At 43.1% G+C, this 21,627-nt stretch overlaps 1 protein-coding gene across 1 annotated transcript in view; it reads right to left on the bottom strand.

Moving 5' to 3' along the window:
• LOC105559854 (icarapin-like) overlaps positions 1-21,627 on the bottom strand; it is a 38,749-nt gene that overhangs the window by 6,918 nt on the left and 10,204 nt on the right. The window contains exons 2-3 of the mRNA XM_012008467.1: positions 14,835-14,915; positions 2,240-2,337 (exon numbers count right to left, since the gene is read on the bottom strand). Coding sequence (XP_011863857.1) covers positions 2,240-2,337; positions 14,835-14,915 — 179 coding nt within the window. The remainder of the gene's footprint in view (positions 1-2,239; positions 2,338-14,834; positions 14,916-21,627) is intronic.

Below are 21,627 nucleotides of genomic sequence, written 5' to 3'. Positions count from 1 at the left end.
AGAACTTGGACACAGTTCTTGAATCGTGGACACAAGGCTTAAGACCTCGGAGTAGACTCCGTGTTTCCGGTATACTAGGCGTAGAGTAAAGGACCGTCTACATTGGAAGTAAGCAGTAAGAAGTAAGAAAATTATAACCTTTACTTATCAGCGTAAAAGCTAAAGTACAGGTATAATTATTTAAAATATTTATAGCACTGGTCGAACTCTGCGCTCCAATTCGCCGAGAGTAAGCGTCAGACCTGAAGTAGGAGTAAGAAATGGAAATGATTTAATTTCTTTACTCCTACTCGTACGCCAAGCTTACTTCACCTATTGTAGACGATCATTTAGGCTGTAAGCGAAATGGTTCAATTCCATTTCGTACCATCTACTCCCATATTCTCAGCCAACGAGAGCTGGACAGTTGAGCTGGTTGAAGCAATAATCTAGCCTAGCCACGCGGTCAGTGTAGGTAAATACGTGACAATATCGGACACAGGATCCTTTTTAACAAATGAAGACGAGGGTGAAATTATTAGTAATAGAGAATTAATTGCTATGGTCCGAGCTAATCGGTTTCTATACGACAAAATACAACCGAATCCACCACTTCCGATCGATAGATCTCTTCGTCTGAATACCATTGTAGACCACACTTTACATATACGCATAGAGGAAAGTCCCCTATTACGAGATAGGATCCTAATAGGAGATAGCGGAGTTTCTGCTAAATTAATAGGCATTGTCTGTTGGTTCCACCACGAATTTATTGCCCTTGGAGTGAAATCTGTTTAACGGAAAATTGATTGTTAGACCGTGCAATCGTTGCGAAGAAAGATTTGTCATTGAATTTGGACGTTGAAAATCTACTATCTCATATTAGACTCCTATCTCATAACAGAGGACTTTCCTCTATTAATTTGATGTATAGACGATATCATGTCAGTGTCGAGTAATTATTGATGTTTTAGTTGATATCTAGTAGATATCATATTCAGGCCGAGTCGATAAATGGAGATGTTCAATTTTAATATGATATGAATTGTGAAGTATGACTAGATCGTGGACATCTACGGAATAATTTCCAGATATTGTAATCAAATCTTCTAAGTATCAACTTGATTATTAATTTGCACGTGATCTCAATTTGATTTCAATATGATATTGTTACAGACGTATAATTTTAACTATAAATTATTTAAATTAAATTTTTAAAAGAAACTCCTGAGAAATCTCTCGGAACATTCCTTATCGATCGTTTATCAGATTACAACTCGCGACGAAGCGGTACCACGGTGGCAGTGACAACTGTTACCAGGGTAGAGTTGCGGTGAAGGAACGGAGAACAATACCTTCCTCCTCCACTTAAAGAAATAACGTAGGGGGAAATTTACTATATAAATGCGAGCAGGATCGAGTCGACAATCCATTGATCCATTAATTCTTTAACAATCCATAAACTCACAACTCGACAAATAAGAGTTAAAACTAAAGCTGAGAATCGACTTGACTCGGACCTATATCCTAAATTGTTGATTCGAATTTCAAGAAGTTTTGGACATTTGAGAATAAAGTAAGAGTTATATTAAGAGAGATAATAATTAATTCAATCCAAGATCTATCCTCTCATTTTCTCTGATCGCTGACAAAGAGTGTGGCGGACAGAATTCTCTATTCCTCTCTGATCGCTGACGTAGAGTGTGGCGGACAGAAACCAACATCCTTACTCCATGACCAAAAGGAAAGGAGGAAAACGAGTTCAAATCAAACGCGTTAAATACCAAATCAAGCAGGCGCTAAACTCTAACAAAGATCCTATACTTTTTCTGCTTAAATTAAGAGAATTTGAATCCAAGGACAACGCCTCAATCGCGAAATCACAGAATTATAAACTAATTCCAATAGATTTCGAGGTCAATTACTTAAATTATAAGTTTATTAATAAAGACGATCCTCGTTATAAGGTTTATCAAAATCGTTATCTCTTTGGTCCAGAAGACTGATTAAAAGTAATTAATTCACACAATCGAGTCCAAATCCCCGGTAAAGCACTTAAATGTGTTGACCGAAAAACGGACGAAACTTTGACTTTGTCAGACCTTGACGGAACGTGACAATATCCACCAGATTCTTCATCGACCTGTGAACCCGGGAAGCCCATTGATCGATCGTAGATCTTTGGCGATTGGCGGCGAAATAATTAATCCGTGGACTATCGATTTCTGATTTGTAAATTGGGTCTCCGTCGAGTATTTACCTTAGTTGTGGAAGTTGTGTTCGCCCCCTCAGGAATCTTGAAGTCAAGCGGGTTCAAGAACATATTATGTAGACGTTGCCTAATGCTGTTGATATAGTCTGAAAGAATAAAACAGAAGCGGATATTAGAAAGAGAAGAGTCCCTGTATAAGTAATTTATGTACATCCGTGTAATGCTTTAATACAATTTTTTAAATATCGGCTGCTTCATTTTATTTGTAAATGTCAGTGACAACGACCTGGCAAAGTGCGTTCGATAATGGACGAATTTAAACGAATTTAAAGCAGGCGTGAGCGCCGGTGACTGTTTAAAAAATATTTGTCAAGCATCTGGGGCTGACGCGCTTATTAGAATCGCGTGCAATCGTCGGGTAACAAAATTGCGCTTCCATGATTTTTGATTTAGGAAATGAAGCATGCAGCGACGGACTCGCCGACCCGAACGACGATCAATTAAAAAAAAAATAAAAGGAGAGGAAGGAGGAAAACCCTATAAATATCTAATTTACAGTAAAGCTCTCGTTTGATGCGCACATTTTCATCCAATATTTGTCGCTGCATTTTTAATATCTATCACGTCGCGTCCATCTCTTTTTGCCGTTTTATTTTTAATCTGTCACATCATATTTTTAAAATATTATGGAACGTTTACCGCTTAATTTTCTAAGTTTCTCTCATCGAGTGTTGCCTCTCTATAGATCGCATTGGCACGGGTCCGGATTAAGGGGGGCTAAGGGGGGCTATAGTCCCGGATTTCGTTTATAAGGGGGCCTCACCCGACACACAATAATTTCGTAACTAATGTGGTTCATTTATAATAAAGGTAAGACGCCCGCCTAGTGAGAGGGGGGTTTGAACTTGAATTATTCAGTGCTATACTTGTAACTGTTGTCAGTGATAATGCGCTGATTGACTTTGAGAGACACTAACTTCCTGTCTTGTCTCTTATATCCTTTATTATTTCGTATTTGTGATTTCAGGTCAGAGCCTAATGAATTTTATTTGACTAAATAAAGTTTAACCTAAATGCAAAATTTCATCTTAAACGTCATCTCACATCTTAAACAATATTATTTCGGTTGCGGTCAAGTTGCCGCAAGCGCTTCAAAGTGTTCCCCTTCTACATTTTCCGAAAGAAAGGGAAAGAACAGAAAGATTTATAAAAATAAAAGAGAATCGATTGTACACCTTTTGTATAAAATGTTCGCCCCCCTCGCTTTTTCGTTAAAGGGCCCCAAACGTCTTAATTCGGGCCTGCATTGGCACAGCAATTTTTGCCGAGGTCCTTGTACAGCGAATCGTCTAGCGAGAGTGCGTTCCGCCGTTGTCTCCGCCTGGCTACCGTTCCGTTTCATTTTAACGATCCAATAGCGCTTTATTGCGATTCGGCGTGAATCAGGTCGCGCGCACACCAGCACGGCAAATCAAGGGCCGAATGGCGCATCACAAACAATAAATGAGGCCGGTGACTCCTTTCGGATCTCGCGAGAAGAGAAGAGCCCCGTGCACACGTCGAGGAATCGAACGTATTCGGGAACGAACGGTGATAATCGAGTATATTTAAAAACGGCGCGCTTTGCCCTCTCTCTCTCTGCCCTCCCTCTTCTCGCCGCTGTAATATGTAAAATAATTTTTCCGAACGATCAGTGATTACTATCGCGATTAAAAATAGCGCCGCAGCCGAGCGGAATTTAATCGCGTTATTAAAGATTATTAACCAATTCTTCGTACTCCTTTTTACATTTTTAATATCGACTCCGTCTAATACCTTCCTCCGCATCTTGGAAGATCGCCATCATCTCAGCCCTCCCGGCGCAGTTTGAGTCTCCTTGAATAAATATTTATTATACGCGAGAATACTTACATGTCTACGGACTCGCATGTCATTATGCAATTCCCGCAAGTTTCGCGATAAGACGTCGTCGTCGTTACGTGTTACAAATAAAATGGTGGCTGGCGGCGGCTGATCCCGCGACCCAGTATTTTGTAAAATGTAATAATAATTTATGCCGTGATCGGATAGCTGGGTGGTGTACGCGAGAAAACGGAGGGGACGTCGACCATGCCGATAAATTTTGCATACTTTATTGCGCTTACAATGCGATTGCCGGAGTAAAATAGTCGACTGTATCGGCTGATTATTGCTCTGTGGAATCTCAATGAGGACGCGCCGGGCCAGAATATTATTCGGCGGCGGCTTCGTTTGCATATAGAAAAATTTGCAATACGAGGGCGGGGAGGGAAAGCGGCATCGGATATGCCGCCGAAATCGGCGCGTTACCGGCTCTTTGCACGCGATAATTTTAATTAGCTGGCAAAACGGGCCGTTATTGTTAAAAACGGCCCGTCCGTAATTTTCATTTATTTCGAAATTCGACGCGAGCCGAATACGTAACGCGCGATTTATCAAATACGCTAAATCAGCGAAAGGAAATACCGCATCGATTCGGCAAGTTTAGCGAGCAACAAGTAACAGTTTTATCACACGAGTCGCGGATCGTTAAGTAATTTGTTTAAAAAATATTAAAAAATGCAAATTCCGACGATATTTTCATCGGCGCGAAATTTTAAGTGCTCGGTTTAGCGTTACGCTTATTTAATAACGATATAAATAAGCGAATTTTCAAATTGAATTTACGCCGTCGATTTTGCGTGAAATAAAATCACCGTGATCGGTAACCGCTCAATGGTGATTTAAATCACATGGGGACGATTATCGTTTGGTCATCGTTGTCGTGTGCCGCAGACCTTAATTGGGAGCAAAATTTCATTAATCTCTTATGAAACCAGATTCGGTTGATAAACGTCTTATTGACAAAAGAAACTGATAATTATCAGCACGACGGTAACACATAAATAAGTATCTTACAGAGCTCTGAAGCGTAAAAATGACTACCAGCCGAACTGGTATCGAAAGTTCACGAGAAGGCCAACCACTGGTCTGGAAATTAGGTGAGACGTATTACGTATATATTTAACATATATTTAGGTTTCACGGTTACGTCGTAGCATGATCGCGCTAAATGTTTGCATACGGAGAAAACACGCCTCTAAAATTGTCGGCTACGTATTAATCTCAGGATAAAATAATCTATAAGGGGTAAAAAGAAATAGAGAGGCACACATTGTGCGCGAGAACAATTAACAATGCAACTTCAATTGACTCTGCGCTCTTCAACCAAAGAGTGCAGTCATTTTTTGACTAATACGTAAGGTTATTTATTTATTTATTTATTTCATATTTATTCTTGATATTTATTAATTCGTAATAACGTATAGTGTAATGACTCCTTTGTTCGTACACAGCTTACTAACGTAACGACATTGGCCAAACGAACGATGTGAGATCATTAACAGTTGCGTGAACTTGAAATAAGAATACTACAATTTTTATTCAAATAAGAACATTGAAATAATTTTTCCTTCCACAAGTATTTTCCAATTCGTTAGAATTCCGTCTCTTTTCTCCCTTCGTGCAGAATCGGAGGTTGCCGCGTTCCGCGACGATACCCCGGCCATCGGCCATTCGTATTAAATTCCAAATTATTCGCGACGCTAAAATAATAAACAGCTCGTGAAATGATCGGGAAATTGGCATCCGTGGGCAAGCCCGCTCGCGCTCCGGGTCCCCCGGGCCCATTTCCAGTCCGCTTGGCCTCCCACGGCGCGGCGCGTCACGCAGATTTGAATAACGATTCATCGAGTCGCGCAATCAACGATTATACCGTAAATTGCCGTCCCATTCGATGCCGGTGGTTGCTTTCAGTCCCCGGATTACGAATTATACCGGCCGCGGTATGGCGGATCGGGACCGATTATCGTCTTTCTCCGTTGCTTTTGGCAGCGCGCACCGTTAAAATCCTCTCAGCGGTGAAAGTGATCTGATAAACTTTGCGGCTCTCGTGTGCAACCTTGAGGTTGCCGCGCGCTCGATCCCGCGGCAACCGCGCTTTGCCTTGTGATCGATACCTCGTTGTCTTAATTCGCGCCGCGCGGCCACAAAGGTGGTGCCTCTTTTCTTTCTCCCCCTCGTCGTCTCGTTCTCATCTTCGTCTTCCGGAAAGCGACACGCGAACCTCTCGAAACGTGCCGGCGCATTTCTGATTCCGCGCGCAGCGACGATCCGCAGCGGCCTCGGCGGCCTCTCACGCGGCCGAATCTCCGCTCTCAGCTCCCGGTCGATCGGACGCACGGTAATGTAATCAAAGCTCCGGGCTTGACGTCACGGCGACTTGAGCGTGTCGCGACTTGCAAATAGGCATACTGCTCAAACTATTCGTAGCGGTCTGCATTCTGCACGAGTGCCCCGTGGGACTTGATATATGAGATGGACGTAAAGGATCTCGCATGCGGGCTATACATGCGGCTCACGAATTTCACTCCTTCCACGTGTCCGCGAGCCTCTGCGAGTCGCCCAAGAAGTTTCATTTTTAAAACCGCGGAAAATCACGACATTTCTTAACGCTCAATTAACGCACTCCTTATACGTATCTCGTTTATATATTTCTACACTCTTAAGCGCGTACCGCCGACAATTGGAGGTACATGTTAAAATAAAAAGTATACGTAATTATGAGGTATGTATCCTTGCATGTTGTCACTAGCATTTCTAATTGCTCCATTTACTTGCTTAGTTTACTTGTATTCGAAACCTAAATTTAACAATTCCAAGCTTAGCTTTATTCTATGTAAAATTTTTCGCCTATTTGCACTTACACTTGTATGGATCTTATATTCCTTATTTATACTTTATTAATTTTATAGTGATCTTAGATTATTTACATGTCTTCCTTTTTCTCTCTTTAAACTTCGTAACCTGCTTTCTCTTTCCATACATAGCTTCCTTATAGTATTTTACTTTTTACCGTATCTAATTTATCGCTCCATATCTTATTCCTTATTTCTTTATTATTTTTCCCTAATTTCTTGAATTATAAGGTACATAAAGATCTACCAAAATAGAAGAGAAGATACGAGTAGTACCTCGAAATTAGGAGTCTTATTTCGAGGTGAAACGTGTCTTGTTCGTGGGTGCCCACAATATAGACATAAAACGGAAGATTGATCCACATTATGTGTAATTTGATTCTTGGCACTGGCCATGAAAATTGCCTCGAATATCTATAGTACAAAATGCGTCCATAATGTGTGTAATATGCACTTTGTGTCTTTAGGCGACGCGATCACGCAAGTGTGGCGCGACGAGGGAAGATATGGTAATAAAAAAAGCTATCTCTCGTTGGCATGGAGACAGGTATTTGGAGGTACATTGTACCACGTACTACTTTAGGAGGCACGTACGGGAACCACTTGTACCTCCTAAAAAATGTACCGTGAATTTATAGGCGGCACCATCGAACGTTACCTCCAGCTGATCGTCATATGTTCATTATTACCTCATATATCTTGTATCTCGTGCTAATATACCGGGAAATATACCTTCCCCCTCCTGTTTCGGTGGATTTTTATGTACCTCATAATTACGGCAGGGTTGGGAAAGTTACTTTATAAAAGTATCTAGTTACAGTTACAGTTTTTTTCGCTAGAAATGTAACTAGTTACAGTTACAAGTTACCAATTCTGAAAAGTAGTGCGTTACAGTTACAGTTACTCAAGAAGTAACGAATCGTCACTGTGCAGTTACTTTCTTGCAATGAAAATAAAAATATCAAATCCGCATGCGAATTGTAAAGTGTCGATAAAGGCCTGATGCGAACTGTGGAGGTTTATTTTATTTAAAATATATATAAAGTAACTATTAATGTAACTATTAAATCAGTTACTAGTTATCGGAAAAATGTAACTGAATTAAGTTACAGTTACGGATGGAGAGAAAGTAACGAAGATAAGTTAGAGTTGCCAAAAAAAGTAACTGCAACTGTAACTTCAAGTAACGAGTTACTTCCCAACCCTGCAATTACGTATACTTTGTATTTTAACGTGCATCTCGAATTTGGCAACACTACGCGATACAGGATTAAGAGTGTACCTACTCGGATAGCCAGTGTGCCCAGGCAAAATAAAATGCCAGCTCTTCGCAGGGAATATGAATTCAATGTTTGAGTGATTCAAGTACAGCCAGCGTAATGTTAACATATGGCCGTAGTCAAGTGTGCTCAGCTAAAGAGAGAGAACACCTAATGAGCGTACTTAACAAAGAGTTAGCATACGTTGTTCTCAATTTTCTAACAGATACGAACGTGTTATATCTATTACATATGGCCGAGCACTTAATGCCAGCGTAATGTTTGGTTCATGCAAATGTATAATGTTCGACATCAATGCTAGCAAACAATAGCACAATAGACGACATAGATGCATAACAAGACGCTAACATTTTTGTCAGCAATATGAAAGCAACTTGTGCTCACACTGGCTATCTCAAGGGGGTAACCACTTGATGAAAACATATTGAAATCCTTACGAAATCCCCGTGTAATCGTTTTGTCTTAATTTTCAAGTTTCTTCACTTGTTAGACAATAAACATTAAATTTCAACATTTTCTCAGCTCGTTTTCATTTCCCAACAAAACTTACTTCTTTCAGTGAACATCCAAATATATATCACAGCTCACACCTATAAGCGCGCATTCTTTTCATAATGAGACTGAAGTGGTTGCTGTTGGAACAACAGCGAGTTGAAACGTTGATACACCTTTGCGCGCAAATTTGGAACAGCAAACGGTAAATACAAATACAAAATTACTTTTCGTTAAGACCACGGTTAGACCAGTGGGAAAAGTGGGAAGCAAGGAAACACGTGACCGAATACTGCAATCTTAACTGAAATTACCTGTACAAGCAAATACTTATTGTTAGTAAAACAAGAAAAAATATATTTCGAGGAAATCTAACAGCTCTTTGAGGTTTAACAACGTTACCTATTTTTGAACGTGCATATGAGAAAATAATTTACAATTAGGTGAGATTGTAATCAAATGAAATCGTGTAATCGGTGGGATAATATTTTAGCTAGTAACCACTAGCCACCCCCTTGAGCTATCTGGGTAGACGCATCTTTCATATCTAAAGTGCTTTATAATCGGGATTTACGAAATGCACAAATTCAACATACGCGTACGTTCGTTCGGGATATCAAAAAATATCGTAGAATTCATTAAGTCTCTCCCCTTGATAAATTTTCCCGACAAATTAGTCCGCGCAGAATTATCACTGAATTCGCCTATCAATTTGATAATTTATTAATTTATTAATTTGCCCGCGTACGCACGGCTGTGGTGTACACGGCGGGCGTCCATCCCGCTACCTCGCGATATATGTGCCGCGCGAGAGAGCGACTCTTTGAAAATAGCGGAGGTCGCGAGCAGTCGCGCCAATTAATTCTCCTGCGCGGCCTGTTAATTTTCTCTAAAAAATTTAATTTTTGGTCGCGCTTTAATCACGCCGCGCGCGAATATCAAGCGAAATTTCAGGACAGGGAAGAGCTTTCTTTCCTGAAAGGACGGGCGGTATCTGGGATCGGCACTCGGTGAGAAAACTTATAATGACGTTAAACTATGTAACTATCAATACTCTGACGCTCTTTCGTAGCTATCTATAGTCCGCGTATAAATTTATACTACACATATATTTGTATCACATATCGCATTGTCTTTCGCGAATCTGGCGCCGCACATCTAAAATATTTTCGAATCTCCTTTTATCCACTGGCATTAGCAATTTTCGCTAGACCGGATATTTTCAATTTAATGCAATATTTAATATCAGACACATGCGTAATTTATTATATGCCAAAATCCATATGTAGCGGACGTAATCCTTGAATACCTTTCTGCTTAAATCTTAAAATAATTTCAGGCATTAATATTGACGCGAGAGTCACGCGGATTATTTATAGCGTGGCCAACATTATTTCTCGCGACTGCATTGTTTCATATTCGTCGCGAGCCCAGCGTCGCCGACCTTTACCCGCTGCGCTACTTCGAAAGGCCATGAAACACGTCGTTCATCGCCGCAACAGATTTTATTCCGCTGGGCGCGCGCTACACGTGCCGTCTCGCCCGCCTACCTGCACGCCGGATCTCGGGATCACCTTGTTACGAATTCCACGCGATAACACCGTTAATCACGCCGATCGATCGGCCACCTTTCTTTGTCGCGCGTTTTTGTACGGCCGCGCGAAAGTATGCATGCACGGAGATATGTGTCACCGGCGACGCGTGCGCCAAATTCCACGGGCTGACAGTGGTACAGGGACCGCACATAGGACGACAGATAAAAGGTCCGCGTATGATCCCGAATCTTGTTTCTTTCGAATGAAAAATGTTATCCCGGTGCATCGTTTCTTTTGACATAAATTCCCGATATCACGTTGTCGCCGATAATCAGATTTGCCATATTGAACTAAATACGAACCGACTTCGGGATAATAAACGCGAAACGAGACACGAGTTAACACGATTGTGCAAAGAACGTCAGTTTTACTTTCGCCTGCTATACAGGGTGAGTCTTTCCATATCCGACAAAATTTTTGAGAAGGTAAAACGGATCGAGATGAACGGAAAAGTCCTGTACCATTTTGTAATTTTCGTAATAGTTAACGAGTAATTAATTATTAAAAATCGTTGTCTTAGGCCGGCCTACCGCCCAATTCGAGCGCGTGGCGAGATGTGCGCATAGCAATATCGATCGCCGAATTGGGCGGTAGGCCGGCCTAAGACAAAGATTTTTAATAATTAATTACTCGTTAACTATTACGAAAATTGCAAAATGGTACAGGACTTTTCCGTTCATCTCGATCCGTTCTACCTTCTCAAAAATTTTGTCGGATATGGAAAGACTCACCCTGTAGATGAACTATTGTCGGTTTTGGATGTGCTGCATTTCCGACGGGATCGCGGCAAGATGAAACGTTGCGAGGTAAAACGTTTGTACGGTCCCGAATTTTGTCTCTCTCTCTCTCTCTCTCTCTCGAGAAATGTTATTTCAAAACGCTGTCCCTTCCGATACGAATTTGCGAGGTCACGCTATCGTCCATGCAATCTTCGTCGACCATATTTAATTGAATACGAATATAGACTTCGGCATAAATTAACATGAAAAGAAGATCTAACGACAGATGGTTAACACGAACGTTAACACGATTATCATGTGCAAAATGTCATTTTTACTATCAAGTGTTATAGGTAAATTAATTATCGTCGTTGGATGTGGTGCATTTCCCAAGGAATTCTTTTGCTACAAATTCGCGACGTTATCGCCGATAATTAAATTTGACGACCACACCTAATTAATTAAATAAGAATACAGACTTCGGGGTACAAAAGGACGTCATAGTTAAATTGACACGATTATCACATGTGCGCAGAAAGTCGCACCTGAAATTTTATGCACTTTTCTTCCCACCGTTCCATAGATAAATTAATATCGCTCCGGATTGGAAGCGCTTGATTTCTGAGGTCCGAAAAAACGGCGTTCAATGTTGCATCGCGTTCTATAAAATCCGAATTTACGGAGTTTCGTATCGATCGGCTCTTTCTCACGCCCTGAGGAAATCTGTAACTTTTTTTTTAGTAACGCGCCAGTAATCGCAACTTGGCTAATTAGAACAATATTTTCTGGTAATTGCTTTCATTAGAATACCACGGGCGCTACCTGTTATTCTTTCTCTCGCCGCGGTGTAATGCTACAGTTACGTGTATCGATTAACGGCGCGATGGACGTAACACTGTACAGCTACTCTTTCGCTATATATCCCCGCGATAAGAACCGCGATAGCGCTTATACATGCATTAAGGAAATTGCGCCGAAGTCGCCTCCATTTCGGGGAATCGCGCGAATTTTTCAGGCCGCGATCCCCCCGGCTCGGGGCCGTCGCCCATGTAAAAATTTTTGCTTATTCGGATGCATATTCGGACGTTTGACGCATATTGTTTGGGCTCTATAAATATTTATAAAACGCGCGTCGCGTGCGCGATGAACGCATGAAAATATTTAACAAGAATTTTGTTAAATATTAGTTAGTAAAAAGGCACGAAAATATACATCCAACGCGAACGGCTTTTTCACATGTCGTTTTGTTTAACTCCGTTTGCACACACCGAGCAGTTTCCGGGCTCTCGATCAGGGGGGGGGGGCGGGGTGGAGAAAAAAAAACGTACCAGGATAAACAAGCTTTTCCCCCGATGCATTCGGTCGCGATTGCGACTGTAACGTGTGCGTTCATCTTCTGCAAATTTCTTCGGTGCATAACCGTAGGAAATACGGAGACGTTATGTATCAACGTCGGTTTGTATTTGTCTATTCTATATATATTTACTCTTCCGGAAGAGGAGGCAGGGCGAAACCTTACTGTTAGTCTTCCTTTCTAGATTCCAATCAGAAAGATTTCCTTCTTTTTTTTTTCTCGACTTTGCCACACATAATACTTGCACAAGAAAGTATCTGCATCTCAAACTTTATTCTTAAATATTCCAGCGAGATATTCCCATTCCTTCCCGATTCTTTCTGCGAGTATCTCGCTACTGGGGGGGTCCATTTAAATCTCTTGGGGGTTTTCGCGGCACGCTCGAGCGGCGCAAATTTCTGACAAAAGTCCCGCACAATGAGCGCGCGCCCGCGAATCGCATTAATGCGGGTCCAGTTCCGCATGCGGATTCCCTTAAATGCGATCATCGGTGATGACCAAACAGCGATACATTGTCGGAGCGAAGGCATGACCTACGGGCACGATATCGTTTCGCGATAGATCCAGAGCTCCAATTGTTGCGCAACGAGAGTGACGGGCGGCGTGGCACGTACGCGCCCACACACAAATAAGCGACTCATTACCCGCGAGACATTATTGCCGCGGTCGCACACACACACACACACACACACACACACACACACACACACACACACATACGCGCACACGTGCACGCAAGTCGTACGTATGACCGGCGTATCTCCCGGTCGAACTGGTTTGCGGGAGATTGTTGATCATCCTAGAACGCGGAAGAGCGGAAGTTGCCGTCCGTAAAGCCGCGCGATAATCTGCGGAATACGCGCGCGGCACAGCTGACTTAATGCACCGACAACGCGGGTGTTTAAAATTCCGATTATTACTTATCCGTTTAGAAAGGAAGGAGATACGCTTTACGGGCAGCGTATCTCGCTCTCGTATAAAGGAAACCTTCTTTCGCGACTTTTATTCGAGCTACCTGTTCTCCAAACTAAAAGTTAAAGCTTATTCGTTTTCTTGAAAAGTAACATGCTTCTTCATACGTCTATATAAATACTGACACATTCGAATAGAGCTCTAGGAAGATGAAAATTTGATTTGCAGGCCGATTCTAGCTTTAAACTTCGGGTTTGTAACTCCGACTTATTATGTTTACGTCGCGCGGATAAAAGAAAGAATGAACTATCGTCGCGTATGCGTGAGATAACAAAACGCCGCGCATTAGCGCATTGTTAAACCGATTCCGAAGTGGCTCGGCCGTGCGCACCCACAGAAAAAATTTCCGGAGCCAATGCTGTTCCACAATCAGTAACAGAAATCCTTTCCGAGGGTGCGTAGACGCCGCTAAGCAAGTCCGGAGCGAAACGACAGCGGGCGGGTAATTGGCACACCGTAAACAATACCAAATGTCCCTGTAGGCGCAGACCGATGGAAGTTACGCTCAGACAAACCGCATGTAAGCGGGATATGAGGCTGACGCGCGCGATGCAATCGTGGACGCACGTTGCATTTCCGGCCGCCCGTACGATGCGTGCGCGATATTTGCGTGCACGCTTGTATGATCCGCCTGTCACGGGCACACAAATTCGCACTCTCTCGCGGGCGCGTACCGCGTTGTACATCGCCGAATCTCCGCGCCGGTGCGCGCAGGAGTGCGAAGGCGCTAATGAAAATAACGGGTTGCGTTTCGCGCCTGTATTTAGCGTCTGATTTGATGGCGGCCGCCCAATAAAGTTTGTATTTTCAGCGCGTATTCAACATCAAAAATACCGCACTGGCTTCGCACTTTCATTAAATACAGCATTTACATCGAATGAATAAAATCGATATTTTATCGCGGTCGTATCTAGTGGAACACGCGAGGAAAACGTGGATGAATGCGTTGCGCGTATTAATAAAAAAAAATTAGTTTATATTGTATCGACGCAATGCCAGGTAACAAATGAAATGTATTCTTCCTATAGCCGATTATTATACTCGTTTTCCACTTTGTTACAATTATTCCCGCCCTCCTTTTCTCTCTCCTCTTCCGTTCGAATGTGTACGCATATTTCCTTGTTTTTAACTTTATAGAGAAAAGCGAGAGATAGTGCAATTTAAGAGAGGGCGCAGCTAAGAGGGGCAAACCCGAGGGGTAAACCGCTGAGGGCGTTGCGGTGTACAGATTTGCGGTATTATTGGGCATTTTTTGGATTTGGATTAGTTTGGGCATTATCAAGATAAAATAAGATGAAGTAAAATAAAACAAGATAAATAAGATACTAAGATACAGTTATGCCCACTGGGCATTAGTAGGCGTCGGTGTTACACGATTTTGGTCCGCGGTTTACCTCTCGGACAAATCCATGTTGAGATTCAAAACTGTACTATAGGACGCACATTTCATCTCGAGATAATCGCAAGTGTTACGTACCAGAAAAGTAATCCGACAGACCGAAGCCGAAGCCTATGTTGGTATCATCCTCCTCAGACGAATCAAATCCTCCTATTCCTCCTGTAACAAAAAAAATAATCATCTTTAGCATACGGTGCATTTTTCACGGTGAAAATCAACGTGCTTCCAAAATAAATCTTCAAATTGTAAAATACATTGAGGCTAGACAAATTATTTATATTTCAACAGAATTTTCTCCAAGCAATACATTTTAAATCTTGTATTTTCGTTTCTTTTAAATATATACTTATATTTTTTTATATAAAGACTTGTGTAGAAATAATTTATCGCTCTGTTTATTAACGGCGAAACCAGGTGGTTTTTATTCAGCTCTCTCTCAGACGCGTTACGTTTTCGCTAGCGGTTTCAACCACTTGATCGATAATAGGATTTTTGTTACCGAGACAAAAAATATTCTTGACGCATTTATATATTTCTCACAACCTCATTTAGTATAAAAATAAGACAATATCAAAGTAAAATCAATAATTCTTATTCTCCTCTATCGAATTAAAAAAGATTTGCTTACTATACACTGAGAGACCCATTTTGTTGAATGAAACGAAATAATTTTACCGAATCATTTTGTTGACTGAACATGTAATTTGGTATAAACGGTAATAAAACGGAAAATATGTTACTGAGAAGAAGTTAAATGTTGCAACAACTATTTTGTTTCCATGAGATAACAAGTTCGGCCATCTCGCCACGTCTTAAATAATTGTGTTTGTTGCGTGAACTAAATTCGCTTGTTCACTCAACCAAATTTGTGTGTTAATATAACAAAATATTCCAACTAAATTTTTTGCTGTATCAACCGAAATATTTGTTTGCCCATGTCCAAACAAAAAATTCAGTTGAGTCAACTAAATTTTGCTTCATTCAACAAAATGGGTCTCTCAGTGTATATTGAGAGTAACTTATATAAATGTAAGTTTATATATTCTTGCGTTTAAAATGCATTCGACAAAAGACGATACATACTATCATTTGATTCTAGATTTTACAATTTTTCATTTAAGATTAAAATATTCCTTTCTCTATAATAAATATGATTTATGCTATATCGATCCTATTTTGTGATACATTGAAGAGTAATAGAGTTGTATCCGGAAATTTTTTCTGTGGGTGTAGGCTCTTATAAAGTGTCGTGAGTAATTACATTATTGATATGTATGACCGTTTACTCAGTTATTCAATTTAATCGACTTCACTGTATATTTCACACATCCGTTTCGATACATTTAGATATTGAAACGATGTCGTATCGACGAGCGGATCTATTCTGCAGTTTATTGGTGAAAGGACGGTGTTATTTAAAACTTCCTTCTCACGTTCGTCGCGACGGCGCGACGACATACACGCGGGAAAAGTCATAATCGCCCGGGCAATTAGCCGCGAAATAACCATTAATTACATCATACATCATCCAATCCAGATAGCGGTGTGCTCGTGAAGGATTTCTAACGAATATTATCGACCGGCGCGGCCACGACATCTCAAATTCGTGTAAATTTTTCTGCAAAAAAATCACCCGATACGATAACATTTCACAAAAGTTTGAACGAGACGAAGGAACACGTTGCAAATAATCTCACGGATTTTCGCAAATTTTCACGTTGCTGGCCGTGCGATAGAACAAAACATTTTCCATGGAAAGTACGAGCTTCGACTGAAAAGAGATCAGTTCTGGAGTACCGTCGGGGAAATGAAAAGTTCGTCGCGCGACGAATCGATCGAGTGGCATACGTTGAAAGATCCGATAAAAGATATATTGAAAAATTAGGGGCAAGGGAAACGAGGACGAAAGTGACAATGATGTGGTGGATAAAGATGAGGATGTGACAACGATATGTTCACACCGCCGGTGCGATCGTGGCGTTTCCACCGATTATCCAATTCGGTCGTCGTCAATTCGCATTGACGGGCGGGAGTGTAGGTGTCAATTTCAGTCAATCTATTCCCCTTCTGCATGCAAGAAGCGCAGTAACGCGGAGCCGAGAAAATCCGCGAGCGTGAGCTCGCAGCTGAAAAACGGCGGCGGAGATTGATAGAGCGGCCGAAACGCCTCCGATCGCGCAAAGGGCCCCGGATCTTATCGAGTCGCGGGGTGCGGAGGGAAAAAAATCGATTCCCCGAGCGCGATATTAATTCCCAGCGAAAACGGATACGTGTCACAAATTAAATTGTTAATTCCGCGGGATTGATAAAACACACGCCGCGCGCGCGCGTATCGATCGGCCGTAAAAGCACAAATTTTCATCGCGTAAGAGATTAATAATACGTTACGAATTTATGCGTCCACTATGCATTACCGCGTTGATAAATAGTGACAATTAATTATTTACATTGCAATTCAACGTGCGAAATATATGAGTGTCTATCGGGCCCGTTGTGCTTTAATACTTTACCGATATTGTTGATTATTGCGACGCGCGGCTATTTTTGCGCTTTAATTGAGAGGACGACGGTACGCTTTTACCTCAAAAATTTAATCCGCGGCAATTTTTCGCCAGGCTCGTTATAACATTCGGGCTTTCACGGCGCGCGCGCGCGTGCGCCAAGGAGTTACATTAGTACGAAGGGCAAAATAAATATTCATATAAATGTAGACGCCGCAACGACATTAATTCTTTCTGTAAATAATTTTCAATTTATATACGCCTTATAAATTGCGTGGATTCCTTCGTGATTACGGCCCGCCCTCTCCGCCGCGCCGGTGGGTATTTCGCCGGTAAATCTAGTTGTCCGGCACCAATGTGCAAATTCTGCGTGATGGATGTAGGATAGCGCTTGAACGGCCTGCGGCACCGCGAGCGCGCTCACGGGCGTTGTTCCCCTGAGAAATTTCCGCCGGATCGATCTATCGGGTCCGCTCGTTTTTTATACCACCGCCCCTCACCCCCCGGGCCCGCCGTTTCTTCGAGTGACATTAGGCGGGCTTAATGCGGCACCGCGGTAAAAAGGGAGTAACGCGGATGCGGACGGGGGTGGTGTACGTAGTGAGTCGCGGCGTCGCGGCGCGACTGCCATTGACTGCGGAGTGAAATAGAAGTTTCGCCAGGAACGGAGGGCGAACGCGTCTCGCGAACCAAGGCCGACGAACCTCCGGGAAACCCTTTGGACCGCGCGGGGGAGTATCGAAGGGAAGAGAGAGAGCGAGAGAACGCGACGCTTGCTCGCGTCAACGAATGTTTCCGGACGAGATAATTCTGCGCGAAATTATTTCTCGAAGGGCTTTCCCGCCGTCTAGCTGTTAGAAAGAATTTTTCGGAGAGATCCTTTTCCAAATAGATTCGCCCCTGAGACTCGACGTTTTCGCAGCGTCCTCGGAAGCGGCTGGCAAACTTCCACTTCTTACGGCTGGACCAGCAGCGTGTAGCTGTCAAAAGCAGACGTACTCCGGCGGCGGAAAGAGTGACGAGTATCGTCAGATATTACCGGGGTTCCCCTCGAATTATCGCATATTTGAATTCTATTGGGATCGCGGTACTGGCTTCACGCGGCAATTCACCGAGGTACAGTTCGCGATATTCGCGCGCGATTATCAATTCTCGTAGAACCGCGCGAAGGAACGCGGCGGGAATTAGGAACGCAAACGCCCGCGAATTTCTTTATCGCCGCGGTCGATTTTCGAGCGTGCGCGAAATTTTACTTTTCTCCCCCATGTTTTTTTTATTTTGCTCCACCGAAGTTAAGCCCGACGGCAGTTTCACGACTGACGCAACTTAGCGGCCCGCCGGTTAATGAAGATTACAGTCGGGTATCAAGCCGGGGCGGTTGTTTCCGTCGTTTTTTTGAAAAAGTAACGAACCGTATTCCGAGCGGGCGAACACGATGGAGATTTGGGATGCGCAATCGTCGCCGGCCGGTCGGAATGCTTAATTGGAATGCTTATCGATCGAGCCAGCGCGTGCTGCGTTTCGATATAAGGCAATTACAGTAATTGCGGCAAAGTATTGATAGTTTTATGGGGACGTTGTATACGTTGTATTGTACGACAAATGCGCAGCTGCGCGCGCGACGGTATTCTTTGCGTTCTGATCAGCACTTGAAGGCTCGTCTCGAAACTACAGCGCACATTGTGTAAAATTTGACGGCAGGCGCACTGATGGAAAGAGAACTTTTCCTTTCCTTCTTTTCGCTCGGCGATATTCAAAACGCGTCATCTTACCGCATCGTTAAGAGTAGTTCGCTGAAGACCTGTATAGCGGCGGTTACCGCGGAAGATAATGAAGCCGTCAATCAAACGGAGTATTAATCCGATTCATCGAAATTGACGTGAATAGATGATGATTTCTATTGTTATTGCGAGCGTGTTCTCTCTCGCTCGCTCTCTCTCTCTTTCTCATCTCATATCTCTACTATTACGGATATTATCCGTTTTTAACCGTGTAGAAAAGTTTCGTAATAGGAGCCTGCGCGATAAAACCGCCGTGAAAAATGCACGCTACCGACGACGACGATGCATCAAATTAACAGCTTAACAAGTTCGCATCGAACGATAGTTAGAAATACCTGCGGATTATAAGCGATTACGGGGAACGAGGAGCAATAAAATTTCGAACCATTTCGCGCAGATTCCGGGGAAATTGCCTTTGTTTACAGCGTAATATCATATTAATGGGGCGCTTAATTAACTGGCAAGTTCGAGTATTATGCCCGCGTTATTTATAACGAAGGTATCGCGACGTTCGCCCGTTAGCGCCCGAACTCTCTCGGCTCCACGCCCTCGAACAGTGCAAATTTGTCCGGAGGGCAAAGTATTTCACTTGATCGTTCAAAGATATTCCGCGTTTCCCTTCCGCTCCACGATTATCTCGTCCAAATGGATTAATCCGCGTGGCTCGAGTCTGAAGGGAAAAACGCCCCGAAATTACAATTTTGTCTCGCGCACGACTGGACGAAATATTCTCGCTCCCCTCATTCGCGCCTTCAGGTAAATTGTGCGCCGTGTTTTCGTTAATTTAGACTTGTTTCGCCACGATGGATTTGCGCCCACCTTCGCCTCGCGTCGCGGCGAAACGGCGCGATTCTGCCGCCCGGTTTCGCGTCTCTTCCGCCGATCACGCATTTTTCGAACGAGGCCGGGACAGGTACAGGGACCGGTCGCCCGATTGTCGGCGGTCCGAGCCTCGTAGTTTATTTACCGGAAGAGATGTAACTGCATGAAAAAATGCATGCCCCGCTGGAACGAGAAATTACAGGCCCGACACCGCCGCTGCCGCGACGTCTCGTAAAATATGCTTCCCTTTTCACTCTATCGCGCCCGACGCGTGTATTTTACCGCGGACGCGCCGCCATCACGTGGGACGGATAAATATTTGTCAAAGGTATTACGATCGCGCGACGTTACACTTCTTTTTTTTTTTAGAGCGCTCCTTAAGTCGTACGGTAACTCCGGCCGACGTTTTATTAAAATTCCTTAAACTTTGCGTTAGCGAAGCGAGACGCAGGCGCTTTTGCGTTTATTTAAATTTCCAAGAGGCTCTCGGGCTTGCGGGTCGTGTGTTTTTACGGCGAAAATGCTGAGCGCGAAGAAAGGAGACGGAGGGAGAACACGTCGACGGCGCAATGTGTACACGCGCGTTACGGAAGTGACAAAGTGCCACGTCGGCTCGAAATTATTTCCCAAATTATCAATTCCGATCGTCCATATTCGCCATCCCTTTATGCCCCTTTTATCGCGTACTTTTTTGTTTAAATATTTTCCTAGGCGCGTTTTACTGTCTCGTCCACGTTATATTTTTTTTTATTATCCAAACGTCTCAAGCGAGTTGATTGCGTTGAAAATGAGTCTGCCGAAGCGGGAATATCTTCGATTCGGCGAATACGAAAAATCGACAGCACGAAGCGGCAAAAAGTCGAAGGGGAGAAAAAAAGATAATATCTCGCAGCACGCGCATATCGCGATTTCCGAAAGAACCCCGCTGAAAATCTCCGAGGGAGCCGTGCATTACGTCACCCATCGCTCGTAACGACGTCTTCTAGTATGGTACACACAACTGCGAGTGTGCATCGGGCCTCGGAAAGAGTCTTAAAAATTCTGCAGTCTGTCTTCCTGCTCTCTTTAACAGAATTTCATTCGTTTCCTAAAGTATTTGTCACGTTGCGCGCATTATACAGGACGTCCCATTTTAACCTGGACAGTAAAATATCTCAAAAACTAAGCCCAGCAAACAAAAATGTTTCAGACAAAAGTCGTGTGTTAACTGTATACAAAAAAAAGATGTTAGATGAAAGAGGTATCCGATAATACGGATAAATTGAGCATGCGAGAAGATTATACTAGAAGGAAATAATTTCAAAGAGAAACTTTACGAGAGCTTGGAATTTAATTTTACTGTAGACAAGGGCGAAATGAATTACCTAGCGGGGCGAGGGGTGGGGGGTGGGGGTCTCCATATTATTTCAATGATCCAGTTCTCCGCGAGGGCGACGCAGGCTTTCGCCCGGCATCAAAGTTGCAGTTTCAACTGATGGGTTACGGCAGGGATAGACAGGGGCACCTACCAATCGAGGTGGATGGAACGGGAAGTGATGTTGCTAGCGCGGAGCCCCGACATTATGAAACTTGGAATCGAAATAGCGCGTACCGCACGAGTACGTACTTGATGTCAAAGGCGTAATAACTTGGAAGTACTTGCGCGCCGTGTGGTACGACTCGCTCCGGCGTACAGGGTGCACGCACACACGTGCGCGCGCGTGCGGACATTCGTGTGGGAATATACACACTCGCTCGTACATCATCCGCGTTCGAAGCGAGGGGTTA

This window comes from Vollenhovia emeryi, unplaced genomic scaffold (genome assembly GCF_000949405.1).
Source record: "Vollenhovia emeryi isolate VEMERY1.0 unplaced genomic scaffold, V.emery_V1.0 DF939251.1, whole genome shotgun sequence".
Classification (NCBI taxonomy): domain Eukaryota; kingdom Metazoa; phylum Arthropoda; class Insecta; order Hymenoptera; family Formicidae; genus Vollenhovia; species Vollenhovia emeryi.
The sequence above is the reverse complement of the archived record's forward strand: the minus strand, read 5'-3'. Positions and strand labels throughout refer to the sequence as shown.